We start from the raw sequence: 14,151 nt of genomic DNA, 5'->3' as shown, positions 1-14,151 counted from the left end.
GTTTCCTGCTATTTACTGACGCCTCAACATTCACCCACATGTCTGGAATCATCCTGCTAGGTGGCAGGGACTGGTGTTGTCCATCTTGCATACTAGCTTAAGCCTCCTGCTAGCCCCCATGTCACATCATCGCCCTTTTATCCCCTGCCTGTCCCAGGAAGAGAACTAAAGAGCGAAGGGGGCTGACATGCACAGTGAAGACCATGCATTCTAGGGCACAGCCCTCTTTTATTGATGGGCATCTCTCCCATAAAACTTTGAGAGAGGAGAACAGAATCCTTTGGGTTCACCTCCAAATTTGTTACTTCCAGCACATGACAAATGTCAAAAGCATCAGGCACATGGGAGATTATTTGGATGGCTCAGTTCCTCCACACTTCTGCTTATTCCTCGCTTCCTGGGATGGTGCTGGGAAAATGGACACAGTAGAGACAGCCTGCTGGGGACAGGGTAGGGCTCGGGACATCTGCCTCCATCACCTTCACCCTTTCATTCCCTCCCTGAAAGAGAAGTCTGTACTTCATGCAGCCACACCCTCAGCTGATTCTGTTCTTAAGCACACACTCCTGGAATCCATGGTTACTCCCATCCCCAAGGGCATAGAGGGCCCTCAATCTCAAAATCCCCTGGGCACATTCAATCCTTTATTTTTCTTCTTTTCTCTTCATGTGAGCGACTATTGCTTCTTTTCTAAAACTGCCTCCTACCTTGGTTTTGGAGTTCTTGTTCTCCCCTGGCTCTTCCCCTGCGTCTCTGGCACCTTCTCAAATTGTTTCTGGTCATCAGTTCTCCTGTTTTCCCTCTTAACAGTTGGTACTTCCCAGAATGCTAGCGAGGCTCTTTTCTCATTCTATGCATCCCAACACAATATGCTGGCGGCTCCAAACTTTTATCTACTTCTGACCTTCTTCCTAAAACCAGATCCACATACCCGCTGGTCATGACAACCTCACCAGGGTATCTGAAGGCATCCCAATCCACCATGTCTGAATGTGCCTGCGTCATGCCCACTCCTGTCAAAAAGATCACTTGTATACCAGTAAAAATTTTCTATAAACGGCAACATTATCAGTTCCCAAGCCAGAAAACATGGGTTTGTCCTCAACTTTTGCATACCTCAATGCCAACTAAATCAGCACTGCTGATTCTCTTTCCTAAAAATCCACCAGGCCTGCCCCTTCTCTTATCCCCACCACCATTGCTTTAATTCAGACTTGCCCATTTCCTCCCTGAGTGACCACATTAACCTTCTGACTAGATACCTGTCCCCAGGGCCCAAATCCTCCAATCCCTCTTCTCCAATGGCAGAATGAATTTCTCAGATTCATCACATTGTATCACCACCCTGATTAAATTCTTCAGCAGTCCCCCATTCACCAAGACAAAATTCAAACTTCTTAGTTTGGCAGGCAGAGCCCTTAATGAATGTGAAAATAAGACCGAGTCCATCTTGCCTGACTCAGCTTTCATTCACTACTTTCCCATTCTGCTCACTGCTCCAGCAACACTGAACTGCTTGCAGTTTCCTGAATGTATCATTCCCTGCTTTCTTCTGTATCATTAAAACAGAGAGTTTTCTGGGTCTCCAAAGTCCTTCTCTCCTACCACCTTCCTTTCATTAACTCCACTCCTTTCAGATATGAACCCAGGAGCTCTCTCCTTCCTACCATACCTCCAGGCTGGATATGCTGACCCTTGTCTGCCCCCACGGTCCCCTTGTTCAGACCTCACCCAGCACACTAATCACTGTGTCTAATGGTTTTTCATTTATTTAAACATCTCCTTGATTAGACTCTAAGCTTCTTGATTTTAATTTGGGTTTTTTTTTTTAAGTTTATTTTTGAGAGAAACTGAGAGAGAGCACAAGAAGGGGAGGGGCAGAGAGAAAAGGACTGTCAGCATTGGAGCCTGATGTGGGGCTTGAACTCATGAACCATGAGATCATGGCCTGAGCTGAAATCAAGAGTCAGACACTTAACCGACTGAGCCACCCAGATGTCCAATTTTAATTTGTTTTCACATCAACTAGAACTGTGACTTTTTTTTTTTTTTTTGGTTAAGTACCCAATGACAATGTTGAAAGACCATACTACAGGGATGTTATTTTGCAACACATAGGACAAACAAGTTCAGTAGGTGGAAAGGTATTTAAAAACTGTAGAAAAAATTTACTGTATGTATGTTACACCTCAAAAAGATTTTTTTAAGAAGTCCCTTTCTACTTAGATAAATATTAGTGGAAAGGAAGAAGAAGAGAAGAAAGTAAACAAAGGCCCAAATAATACAGATCCATCTACCTTTGATGGTGTGAGGGTATTTTGGTGATGTGTGTGTCTTAAATGAAAACTGGCTAAACAGTAAGTAACTAATGTATGGAGTAGCTAATGAATGGTATATGTTAGTTGTTTCCTATTGAAACAGTTTTCTTGGAAAGTAGGAAATGAAGCAAAGTCTTTATCAGTTGTTGATGAAGTCAATGGGTTTTCCAAACCAGGGTTACCTAGGAACTCTCAATACCCATATCCAATCTATGTCCTCGATATTTGATATGTATATTTTATAGTTTTCACTATTATCTGAACTTTGTAATAAAAGTTATTTCTGGAATACCAGTAATGCTTTGTATTTATGAAAATTGTATGAATGGATGCTCCACAACACTAACCCAAGACTCAAGAATTCTGTATGATATAGCTCCAGCTCATATCCCTTTCCACGAGCATAAGTTGGTGGAAGGAACAGGAAAATTTCTCTTTTACCACAGTCTCACATATAACTCAGCATAGAGCATAATGTAATATTGGAAGAAGACACCATTATACATGCTTCTACAGGCATTATCACTATCAGACAAGGGCAACCTCATTTTTTTAACTTCTTACCACCAGCCGGCTTTCTTCTTTAGGAGCCAGTCTCTCCAAGAGTTCACAAGCAAGCTGATAGCAGAGAATACTAGACTGACATAAGTTACATTCAATTGCCTTTTCTTCCTTCTGGCAGGTGTGGGAGCCCCCCCAGGGAGCTTGGAAGACATTGTTTATAATGGAAATAATGTCCTTTGATAAGCTGTGCTCTAAACCCATCGTAATCCCATCATCTTGTAACTCCATCTGAAAGACATCAAAATAAAGGCCAAAGAAAAACAAAAAACAAAAAAGAAAGAAAGAAAGAAAAAAAGGAAAGAAAGGAAGAAACAAAGAAAGAAAGAAAGAAAGAAAGAAAGGGAAAAAAGAAGAAGGAATTTGGTCCTTTTGTCCAATATTCCACTGGCATACTAAATGGGGATAAAATTTACTAACTAACAACAATATTAAGTTATTTAAAGATGATAAGAATTATAGACCATGAATATATATTGCTTTCCATGGATTCTTCTAAAAAGACTCTAAACACAAGACACACAATGGGAATTATTTTTAAAATCACGTAGGACATTTTATTTTTTTTTACTTTTTTTTTTTTAATTTTTTTTTCAACGTTTATTTATTTTTGGGACAGAGAGAGACAGAGCACGAATGGGGGAGGGGCAGAGAGAGAGGGAGACACAGAACCGGAAACAGGCTCCAGGCTCTGAGCCATCAGCCCAGAGCCCGACGCGGGGCTCGAACTCACGGACCGCGAGATCGTGACCTGGCTGAAGTCGGACGCCTAACCGACTGTGCCACCCAGGCGCCCCAACGTAGGACATTTTAAAAAGTTGTTTTTTAAACTTATCACTTTGTGAGATTTTACACATTAAAAAAAAATGCTGCTCCTCACCTAACGTCCAGATCTTGGTTTCTAAATACCATTTATCCATTATCCACTAAGAGGAACCAGGGCTCCTTGGAGAAATGGCTGATTTCAAGGTTGGGGCGAGGAAAACATAAAATGAGCCTGGAACATCTTGTTATGCCAGAAATTGAGGAAGTGTTCAAGGAATGACTGGGATATGTCAATAGAACACAGGAGCCAGTCTAAAGGGACTCCCACTGGTCAAATACAGGACAATATGAACACCAAAATGAATAATCATAGTAACAGATTTTAACTCACTGAATGAAATAAGAATTCATGTGTACATGCAGATAAAAAAACAAATAAATATAGAAATGGGAGAGAAGAGAAACTGTTTCCTCAGTAGAATGCCAGCTAATAAATTAAAAGAAATGATAAAATTAGAAAATTATCATTTGGTAACTATAATAGTAATAATTGATCCAGGCATGAATCAGCCCTGGATGCTAAAACTATTAGGTAAAAGTCTGATGAGAAACGGGAAATCTCAGTCTGCAAGTTACTTGTTAATTACAAATGGGGGAATAGGGCTTTGGAGTAGAGAAATTTGGTAGAAATCACCTTCCCAAGTTATCACCACCAGGTAAGGCAACATTATCATGTCACCTGCCTCCTGATATAATGCACTGAAAAGGATATAAAATCACACTAGTAGTGTTACTGCCAAAAAAAATGCTTAACCCAAATAGATTCATAAAGAAACATCAGACAAGCTCAAATTGAGGAACATTCTACAAAATAACTGGACTGTACTCTTCAAAAATCAAGAAAATGGAAGATGAACAAAGACTGAAGAACTGCTCTGGATTAACAAAGACTAATGAGACAGGACAAATATTTGCAACGAAGTGATGCTGGCTTGTGTCCTACATCAAAAATATTTTCTTTTCTTTTGCTATAGAGATATAATCATTATATCAATTTAAAAAATGATTAGTTTCTGTGGGTCAGATAATAGATAATAGTATTATAACAATATTAATTTCCTAATTTTGATTGATTTCCTTATTTTGTACTTGGTTATATAAGAGAATGTCCTTATTTTTTAGGAAATGCACTCAGAAGTATTTAAGGATAAAGGGGCACCATATTTGCAACTCACCCTCAAGTGGTTTATTTTAAAAATTCTACAATTCATACGTACATATACAGATTAAGAGCAACAGAAATAAATGTGGTAAGTGTTAACATCTGGAGAATCTGGGGAAGGAGCATTTGGGAATTCTTTGTGCTATCCTTGCAACTTTTCTGCAAGCCTGAAATTATTTCAAAATAAAAAGTTACAAAGAAATGTTCTCCCGACCAGACTTTTAAACTTGTCTTTCAAAATTACCTTCAAAAATCAATTTCTAGAATATATTTAAATCAGCCCATCACTATAGAGTTGTACCTTGCTCTTTCTAACAATAGCATTACTCAGTTCCCCAAATTTGTTCAATAGATCTATGTTCAACAGATCTATGTTCAACAGCATCTAATGATGCTAGAGTGCTTCTAAAATTCATATGCATTCTCACATGTCAACATTATTGCAGATATTCATACAAGTATTTTTCAGACTCTAGGAAATCCCAAAAGGAGTTTGCAAAATGTCTTGAGTGATGTTGCATCATTTCAGCAAGTATGAAGATGTCAAACACATAGCAAGAATCACTATACAATGCTTTCCCTTATTCTTCACCTCTGAACTAAAGGAAGCTCATGCTTCAGCTACCTGCTTCAGGAGAAGATCAAACATGAGGATGAAACAATTTAGATTCATTTCATCATCTTCACAATCAAAGTCAATAGTCCTTCCTCCTGGGTGCCCAAAATTCTTGAAAGGGCTACGAAATGGACTACGCATAGGACTCCGAAATGGACTCTGAAAAGGACTATGAAATGGACTCAGCATATTGTGCTGAACTCGTCGGCCAGGATCAGAGGCAACACTCACCTAGAAGAAAGAACATCAGCACACACAAGTGAACTCACAGAAGCTAAAATGGCTTATATAAAATATCTGGAGACTCATGGAAGGTATTTCCAGCTGTCACACTGATTTCCTTCCTTAGTCAATAGTATTAGTACTTTCAAATATTATGGATCTTCTCAAAATATAAAAACAAGAAATAAAATCATCTAAACTTTGTGACTGTCAGGTGAATGAAACATCAGCACCCTGAAGAATGAAGGCAGCTGTCTTTGCCATTATATTGTTCATCCCATCACACATTTGCAATTAAAGTAAATTGTTTGCATCAACCTAAAACCATAACCAGATATTGCAAGATCAGTTTGAGAATCATGAGCACAAAATCTCAGTTTAACATGACTGATTAAAGAAGAATGGCATCTGGATAGTACAATTATCAAACTATTATGGGAAAACAATATATGTCAAATTGTTGTACTGGTTGTACTGATTATTCTCCATTTGCCTACCCAAGCCCCTCACTGCCCTCTTCTGCCCTGCTCTATGCCCAAGGATGCCAAGGATGGAGTCTTTCCCAGCTTTCTTGCAAGCTGGCTTCCAGTTGGGTTCAATCAGTGGGAGATACCAGCAGAAGCCCTGAAGCTGATGGAGAGAGAGGTAGACGTGTATCTCCCACCCTCTGCCTGCTTTGATGCTACATCTCTGGCAATCTCTCCACTACTCTTCCAGCCAGCCCTTCCTTAAAATTTCAGCACTCAATGGGCTCCAGGAACTCTTTTCCTTGTTCCTTCAGCCTTAGGGGTCTAATGGCTTCCTACTGAGCTGTTACTGATGTCTAGGTGCCTCAACCAACCCTTATTGCTCCCTTAACTTTCCCCATAACTCTATAGGCAAAGTCTCCATGAAAGTCCCTTCATTTGAACCATCTAGGATAAATTCTGTACAGGACCCTGACTGACATACCTGTATATCACTCTGAAATCATATTTTCTCTCTTAAAGATATAATAACCAGAGAGTTCCTTGAACACAATATTTAAACTAAAGAAAAAGAGTACCCCACCAAGAGTCAGAATATCTGGATATTGATAGTGTTGTCTACGGCAAATCACCTCAACTCACTGAACCTCAGCCTACGTATTTATAAAATGAGGACAATGAGCTCTTCTCCAACTGCCTCACACAGTTCTGTGCTATGGTTCACTGTGAATATATTGCACAGTATAAGGCACCAATTAAGTTATGTAATATTAAAGGTTACAGAAGAAAGAAACAACATAAAAATGTTTGCCAGCTGGTTCTTATGAGGCAGACAAGAAAAGTAATGATGATTAAAAATCAAAAGAGAGCACTGAATACAAACTATGATCCCATGATTCTGATATATTTTCTAGTCCCTAGATATCAGGTAGAATGACAGTAAGAAAAAATGGTATGGAGAGGCTGACAAGGGAAAGTTGCGAACAGTCCCTGCCTACCATCACATTGAGAGTGAACCTCTCCAGAACTGATCCTGGTCTAGGAATGTCAGCACACCAACAGAAGCTCTATCATGTCCTCCACAAAAATATTATCAGAAATTCCCAATAGTTTTCCTACACCTCGGACTAGACTATGCTGACTTTTCTCATTCACAGAAGTACAAAGGGGCCCCCCAAAATGGGCTCAGTCGGTCCACAGTGACAGCATCACTCACAGTAACCATCAGATGACCACATCTTCTCAAAACATGATAGAACAAAACACCCAAACTCCTCATCCCCAAAGTGAACCACTGATCTGCCTAACAACTGGTAAAGAATTCTTATTCACCAGGGGACCAAAAGAAACAAAAAAAAAAAAAAAAAAAAAAAGAAGAATACCTCAAAGCTACTCTTTTTGCTTTCATCAAGGATGAGAGACAGCTAATAGGTATGTGCAGGAGAAAAACTCAAAGGAAAATGAAAACTCAATAATTTATTGACTGTAGATTATACAGAACATATCTTAGATCAATCTGTTCTATTATTTAATGTGCTTAAAAGATTAACAGAGTGAGATGGGATGAAAAAGCATTTTTAGAGAATTTTACTATGATGCTACTTTTAGACCTGGTATAATTGACAAAATCTTAACAAGTAAGACAAAAACAGTTGTGGCAATAATTACCCTTCGAGCTGCAAGGTTCCCTGCCAGTTCACTGACTCTTGATTTTCTTTGATTTGCCAGTTCTTTAACAGAATTAACTCCATCAGAAAACATACTTATCAATAGTTGAAGTGGAACCATGATGTCTAACTCCGATAATACCTGGGGAAAAAAGGCATATATCCCCCCAAAATATAAACTTTAAAACTCAAAAAAAAAAAACTGCATTTAACATTTTTTCCCAAAGTGAACTACTGAACATAAGGATACTTAGCCTTACGTATATTCTATCAGCACAGCCAACCTCAATTTTTCATAGTAAAAACTCAAAGTTATTATTGGATCTTCTATCTTCCCCCACTCCCCGCATCCCATAAACTGCCATGTTATTTCTATTAAAACTTTTAAGCATCTCTTGACATTGTCTCCTCTTTTCCATAGCACTGCTAGTGCCTTACTCGTCATCTTCCTCCTGGACTAGTGTAACCTGTGTGCGATCTTCCTCCAGTCCATCCTCCCTCTGATCTGACTGCGCCATCTGACCTTGCTTTCTGATACAAGCTCAGGTACCCTCTGCCAAAGTCAAGTGACTTTATCTGTAATGAATTTTTGGAAATAGATGCATCTTTCCTTCAGACAGAATTAATTCATCCCTCTTCTCTGCTTCCTTAGAACTTTGTACATACATTTATTAGAGCAATGATTACTTTTCATTATATTTGACTGTTTGATACTGTCTCTCCAGCTGTGAGCTCCCTGAAGAAAGGAAGTGTGAGGACAGGACCATCTCTTATCTCATTTTTATCCCAGTGCCAATTACGATGCCTGGCACAGAGGAATTCTAAAAATGTTTCCACAATTAATTAATAAATGAGTCGGCTCCAATCACTATACTGTTCACTCTGTTCCCCAAATGTTAGACCAGAGGTTTAAAACCTCCTTCAGTTGCAGAACCCTGTCTTCAAACCAGAACTCTGGGAAAGCCCCGTCCATAAAACATGCAGCTGTAATTGCTCTAGCCATGCTGAGGACAGAGGTTTAGAGCCCTTTCTGCTCACCCCTACAGAACTCAGCCTAAAGGGCATGTAACTGAGTAACAACACCTAGCCATCTGTAGAAGGACTGGCTTTCCTAAAATGAGAGATAACCTTGCTGAGATCTGCTTGGGGACGAAATGTTACAATTCTGGGTCCAAAAGGTACTTTTTAAAAAATGGTCCCTTTACTCTTTCTCAGTTGTGAAAAATATTGTTCCTCAGTTTAGAACCCAGAAAGGCATCTTCATGACTTGAAAATTCATCCTTCTGTGATACAGCAACGTATCTGCACCCATAGCGAATCTAAACATTGACTCTGGCCTCCTTTTTTGAAACTAGCCAAACTTTCTGACAGACATTCAACTCAATTTAATGAATTTTTAAGAACATTCATCAAATAAATACAAGGCATGTGCTAGATGTTGAGAGGAAAGGATGAAGGGAGATATGATTTCGAAATGAAAAAAGCCCTGCCTGGTCCCTGCACTCCATGCATTTGCAATCAGGAGAAGAGACAAAAATGAACTAAATATTAGGCTGAATAAAATTTACACAAGGAGCCTGTATGAGTACTGGGGGAAGGAATAGTGAATTCCAAAGAGAAAATGGGGGTGTGAAGAAAACTTCATAGATGAGATCATTTTTGAGTTGGGCTTTAAGGATAAGCTGGAGTTACAAATGCAGACCGGGGAGAAAAGCATTCCAGTAGCTCATGCTACTCCCTAAGGCAGCAGCTCTCAACCTTCCCAAGTAAAGCACCTATTTAATATCAAAAGATTTAAAAGAACCCCACAAGACAGCCTATTATACTTTTAGAATCTATTGATGGAAAAATACATAAGGACCAAAAGCTATTATGAATTCAGTAATAGTATTACATAAATCTATATTTTACTAACCATAATGATAGCCACATATATTTGACATATAGTTATTTATCTATGCAATGAGTTATTAGTCTATAGACTACCCTCAGCAAACATGCAAATTTATAGACTCTGCAATAATTCCCCGCTCCTCTACCCAGGGATCTAAAGTTCCCAGGCTAAGAACTATTGCCCCAAATGATTAAAAGTGCCATTTACTCACATGAAGCCACAGTAAAGCTTGTTCCTGCACAGAGGAAGGGTATCCTGTGAACCGACAACTAATAAAGCCAAACATTTCTTCCAATGAAAAAGGTAGAGGACAGAGCTCAATGTCAAACATTTTGCTGGAAAGCAGAGCAACAAAAGTAAATGACCAATGGGCATATATCAGGGTTGAGTTACATTTTTAACTGTATCTTATTTGGGGAGCCAAACACTTTAGATTGGGCTGTGTTCCAAATATTATTATCATGTTTCATTTTACTATAATAGTTTATTTCATTAGAATAAAGAATTCATACTGTTGTTAATAACATTAGTGTTTATACTCATATCAGGCTTAACAGAAAGAATTGCATTTCTAAGGAATTAGAGTTGCTCCCCAGCATCTAAAAACATTATCCTCTTGCATTCTCCCCACTTTATTCAAATCATAATTATATTTGAAAATAAACAAACAATATGGTGTATCTATTATTCCACCAGAACCAAATTTTTTCTCAACAATTCCAGGTCATCTTAGCACAGTTTATTGCAACTGCTTCATTTTGCACCTTCAGATTTCTCTATAGGGTTGTTAAAAAGTAAACAAGATTATATAAAATACTTAACACAGTTCCTGGCACACATTACATGCTCAATAAATGTCAGACATCATTATAATTGTGGTGGCTTCATTAAACTACTTACCCACCTTAATACTTCCCTGAATTCTTTTAACTGGTTATCTGGGACTTCTGTTCTGATGGCTTCCAGCCACTCGGGCATAATACACTCCCACACAGACTGACTGATCACATTGTAGGGGATCAGGCAGAGGATTCGGTTGAGACCTTCCTTCAACTGAGTCACCGTGCTGCAGGATTTATCCCAGTAACCACCAACCTGATGGCATTTCCACAGCCATAGGGGAAAAGAACAAAATGCACCTGTTAAGGTTATACTCTAAGGACTTCCTAAAGGAGATGGATACAGAGGAAGACCAAAATCCATTACATCTGAATTGCGGGCCAAGTATCTTCCCAGTGATATGTAAGAATCTATAAACCATCAGGATACATTAATTACAAAAAAACCCCATACTTACAAATAGGTCCAAATATTAATCACAGACTGGATTTCAACTATTCTACTGCAGTCCGAATCGCACACATGAATTAAAATTCCAAAGATTTATTCCTAACAGGATGAGCACACAATTGGAGCATTATTATTTCTAAAGTTTCACAAACCCATTACAAATACGTGCAGTTACACCTGTGCTTCAGAGGAATATAGATTTCTACTACTGTACACTTTGCATTTAATATTTTTCAGTATGGAAAATAAAGTGGCAGAGTGCTATTCTTCCCTATGCTATATTATGCCACAATTTTTCTCCTAAAAATGTTCTAAGGATGGATGAATTCATTAATTTAAAAAAAATGTGTTTTTTACTAAGATAGTATATTAATTTTCTAGTGCAAAAAAAATATATCGAATTAAATTCGGGTTCTGTTTATAATTTCAATGTCATTTATTTATTTTTTAATGTTTATTTTTTTGAAAGAGAGAGAGACTGAGTGCAAGTGGGGGAGGGGCAGAGAGACAGAGGAGGAGACACAGAATCTGAAGCAGGCTCCAGGCTCTGAGCTGTCAACACAGAGCCCCACACAGGACTCAAACCCACGAACTGTGAGATCGTGACCTGAGCCGAATTCAGACACTTCACTGACTGAGCCACCCAGGTGCCCTTATAATTCCAATTTTAGATAAAGACCTTATATTCTTATTATGTATGTCAAAGTAACAACAGCTCAACTGGTCCTGAATCTTTACCATATAATACAAGAATCGTTGGAAACTACCTTATTTTAAATGAATCCAATTTTAAACATTTAATTTTTATTCCTAGAATTCTAAGTTATTGAAAACAATTAAATCAATTCTACTTAAAGCTCAACTATCTATTTGGTATCCTATTTCCAAAATCCTAGATGATTGATTAGAAATTTGCAGGAAGTGACTACATTTCTGGAACTGTCACTGTTGTTAGTTACATACACTCAGAGGCCTACGGGGTTTTTTCTTGTTGTTGTTGTTTTAAAGTTTATTTATTTTGGGGGTGGGCAGAGAGAGGAAGACAATTTCAAGCAGGCTCCAAGGGCTGAAGGCAGATCCCAACGCGGCACTCAAACTCACGAACCATGAGATCATGACATGAGCAAAATCAAGAGTCAGACGCTCAACCTACTAAGCCACCTAGGCGCCCCAAATGCCTACTGGCTTTGAGTCACATTTTGGAATAAGTATCTCTGGGGTGTTCCTAAATTGTCAATAGATAAACAATGGATCCTTTGATTCGGAAAAGTTGTTATATTTAAAAGGATTTTAGAGAGTTCTCACCTTAAACAAATGTCATATTACCAATATGGGAGGATCAAACTGGTAAGACACACACACACAAAAGATCACAGCTAGCCTAAAGACTCCCCTAGCAAAATTCTAGAACAGAAATCAGATTTAGAACAAAAATTAAAATCTGCCCCCACCATGAACTCCCCTCCACCACCTTCTCCTGCAAATGATCCAGTCAGAGGCCCATATTCAGAGCCTGATAGGAGCTATTATAGAGGCCTTCCCTCCAAAGTTTAATTGGGCTAAAGTGGAATGACATACTCCAAAAGAAGGAAAATATCCTAAAGTCTTCACCAAACAATTTACAAAAATATTGCAAAGGCACACAGCTCTAAATCTACACATCTCAGAACATAGGAATCTTCTGTTTTCCCCTTAGTTGGAAAGCCTCTCATTGATATAAAGAATTCAAATTAATGCAGTCAAGGGGGTAGCCCAGCTCCTTAATTAAATATTATCAAGGCTGCCATCTTATTCTTTGAAGAATTAAAAATAACTGTCCTCGCCTTACTAATTGAATCTTTACAAAAAACGTAATTGTGGTTCTGGAAGTATCCCAAAGCCCACCCATGCTTCTTCCCAATCCCAGAGTTTCCCCTATTCATCTCAAGATGCCTGCAGATACTACAGAAAGTCAGGACATGGGAAAAGGGGACTATGCTGCTGAATAAACACTTTATTAGTAATTGTCCCAGGCCTCAGCCTCCTCAGGCAGACCCCCCTGACCCCTCCTCTGTACTAAGGCCTCAACGTGGAGCCACTCAAGACTTCAGACTCAGCACAAATGATATTGCCCACCTCCCAAGCCCCTCCTCCCTTAAAATGCCTGCTCCTAAAAGCTCCATGCTACCTAGAGAATTCATTATTTGTCCCAATCAAAACCCTCTTAGACCAGTGACTTTAAAAGTTTGCATCCTTTCTCTCCCTCTTTGAGATGTAAATCTTCTACCCCTCAGAACTATCTTCTCAAGGTCCTGAAAGCATCTCTCTAAGATGCAAACATCCAAGGAAATAGCTGGCTCTCAGGCCAAAGGGATGTCTTGCTTTTACTTATACTATTGCCTCCTGTGGTTAAAAAAAAAAAAAATTTAATTTAAAAAAAAAGGAGTGGGGCGCCTGGGTGGCGCAGTCGGTTAAGCGTCCGACTTCAGCCAGGTCACGATCTCGCGGTCTGTGAGTTCGAGCCCCGCGTCAGGCTCTGGGCTGATGGCTCAGAGCCTGGAGCCTGTTTCCGATTCTGTGTCTCCCTCTCTCTCTGCCCCTCCCCCGTTCGTGCTCTGTCTCTCTCTGTCCCAAAAATGAATAAACGTTGAAAAAAAAAAATTTAAAAAAAAAAAAAAAAAAGGAGAAATTTATTCTTCCTCCTGAGAAGCTCCAATTAACCCCCCCCCGCCTTAGCAAACCTCCAATGCCTTTTTCCTTAGCATATTCCAGCTTTTAAAAACGGATAAAGAAGATGTGGTTTATATACACAATGGAATACTACTTGGCAATGAGAAAGAATGAAATCCTGCCCTTTGCAGCAACGGAACTGGAGGGTATTATGCTAAGTGAAATAAGTCAGTCAGAGAGAGACAGGTATCATATGTTTCCACTCATATATGGAACTTGAGAAACTTAACAGAAGACCATAGGGAGAGGGAAGGGGGAAAAAATGGTTACAGAGAGGGAGGAAGGCAAACCATAGGAGACTCTTAAACACAGAGAACAAACTGAGGGTTAATGGTGGGGGGGAGGTGAGGGAGAGGGGAAAATGGTTGATGGGCATTGAGGAGGGCACTTGTTGGGATGAGCACTGGGTGTTGTATGTAT

The 14,151-nt window shown here is 39.1% G+C and overlaps 1 protein-coding gene across 6 annotated transcripts in view; it reads right to left on the bottom strand.

Annotated features, from left to right (window-relative positions):
- Positions 1 to 14,151, bottom strand: part of UNC79 (unc-79 homolog, NALCN channel complex subunit) — a 267,414-nt gene that overhangs the window by 123,917 nt on the left and 129,346 nt on the right. For 5 of the 6 annotated variants that reach the window (XM_030319845.1, XM_032593446.1, XM_032593447.1 and 2 more), the window contains 5 exons: positions 10,637 to 10,827; positions 9,944 to 10,067; positions 7,840 to 7,980; positions 5,492 to 5,713; positions 2,883 to 3,110 (listed from right to left, as the gene is read on the bottom strand). In XM_030319845.1, the coding sequence (XP_030175705.1) occupies positions 2,883 to 3,110; positions 5,492 to 5,713; positions 7,840 to 7,980; positions 9,944 to 10,067; positions 10,637 to 10,827 (906 nt within the window). The remainder of the gene's footprint in view (positions 1 to 2,882; positions 3,111 to 5,491; positions 5,714 to 7,839; positions 7,981 to 9,943; positions 10,068 to 10,636; positions 10,828 to 14,151) is intronic. The other variant, XM_032593448.1, reaches the window with a different exon arrangement.

This window comes from Lynx canadensis, chromosome B3 (assembly GCF_007474595.2).
Source record: "Lynx canadensis isolate LIC74 chromosome B3, mLynCan4.pri.v2, whole genome shotgun sequence".
Taxonomy (NCBI): Eukaryota; Metazoa; Chordata; class Mammalia; order Carnivora; family Felidae; genus Lynx; species Lynx canadensis.
Note: the sequence above shows the minus strand (reverse complement) of the source record. Positions and strands in the feature narration are given on the sequence as shown.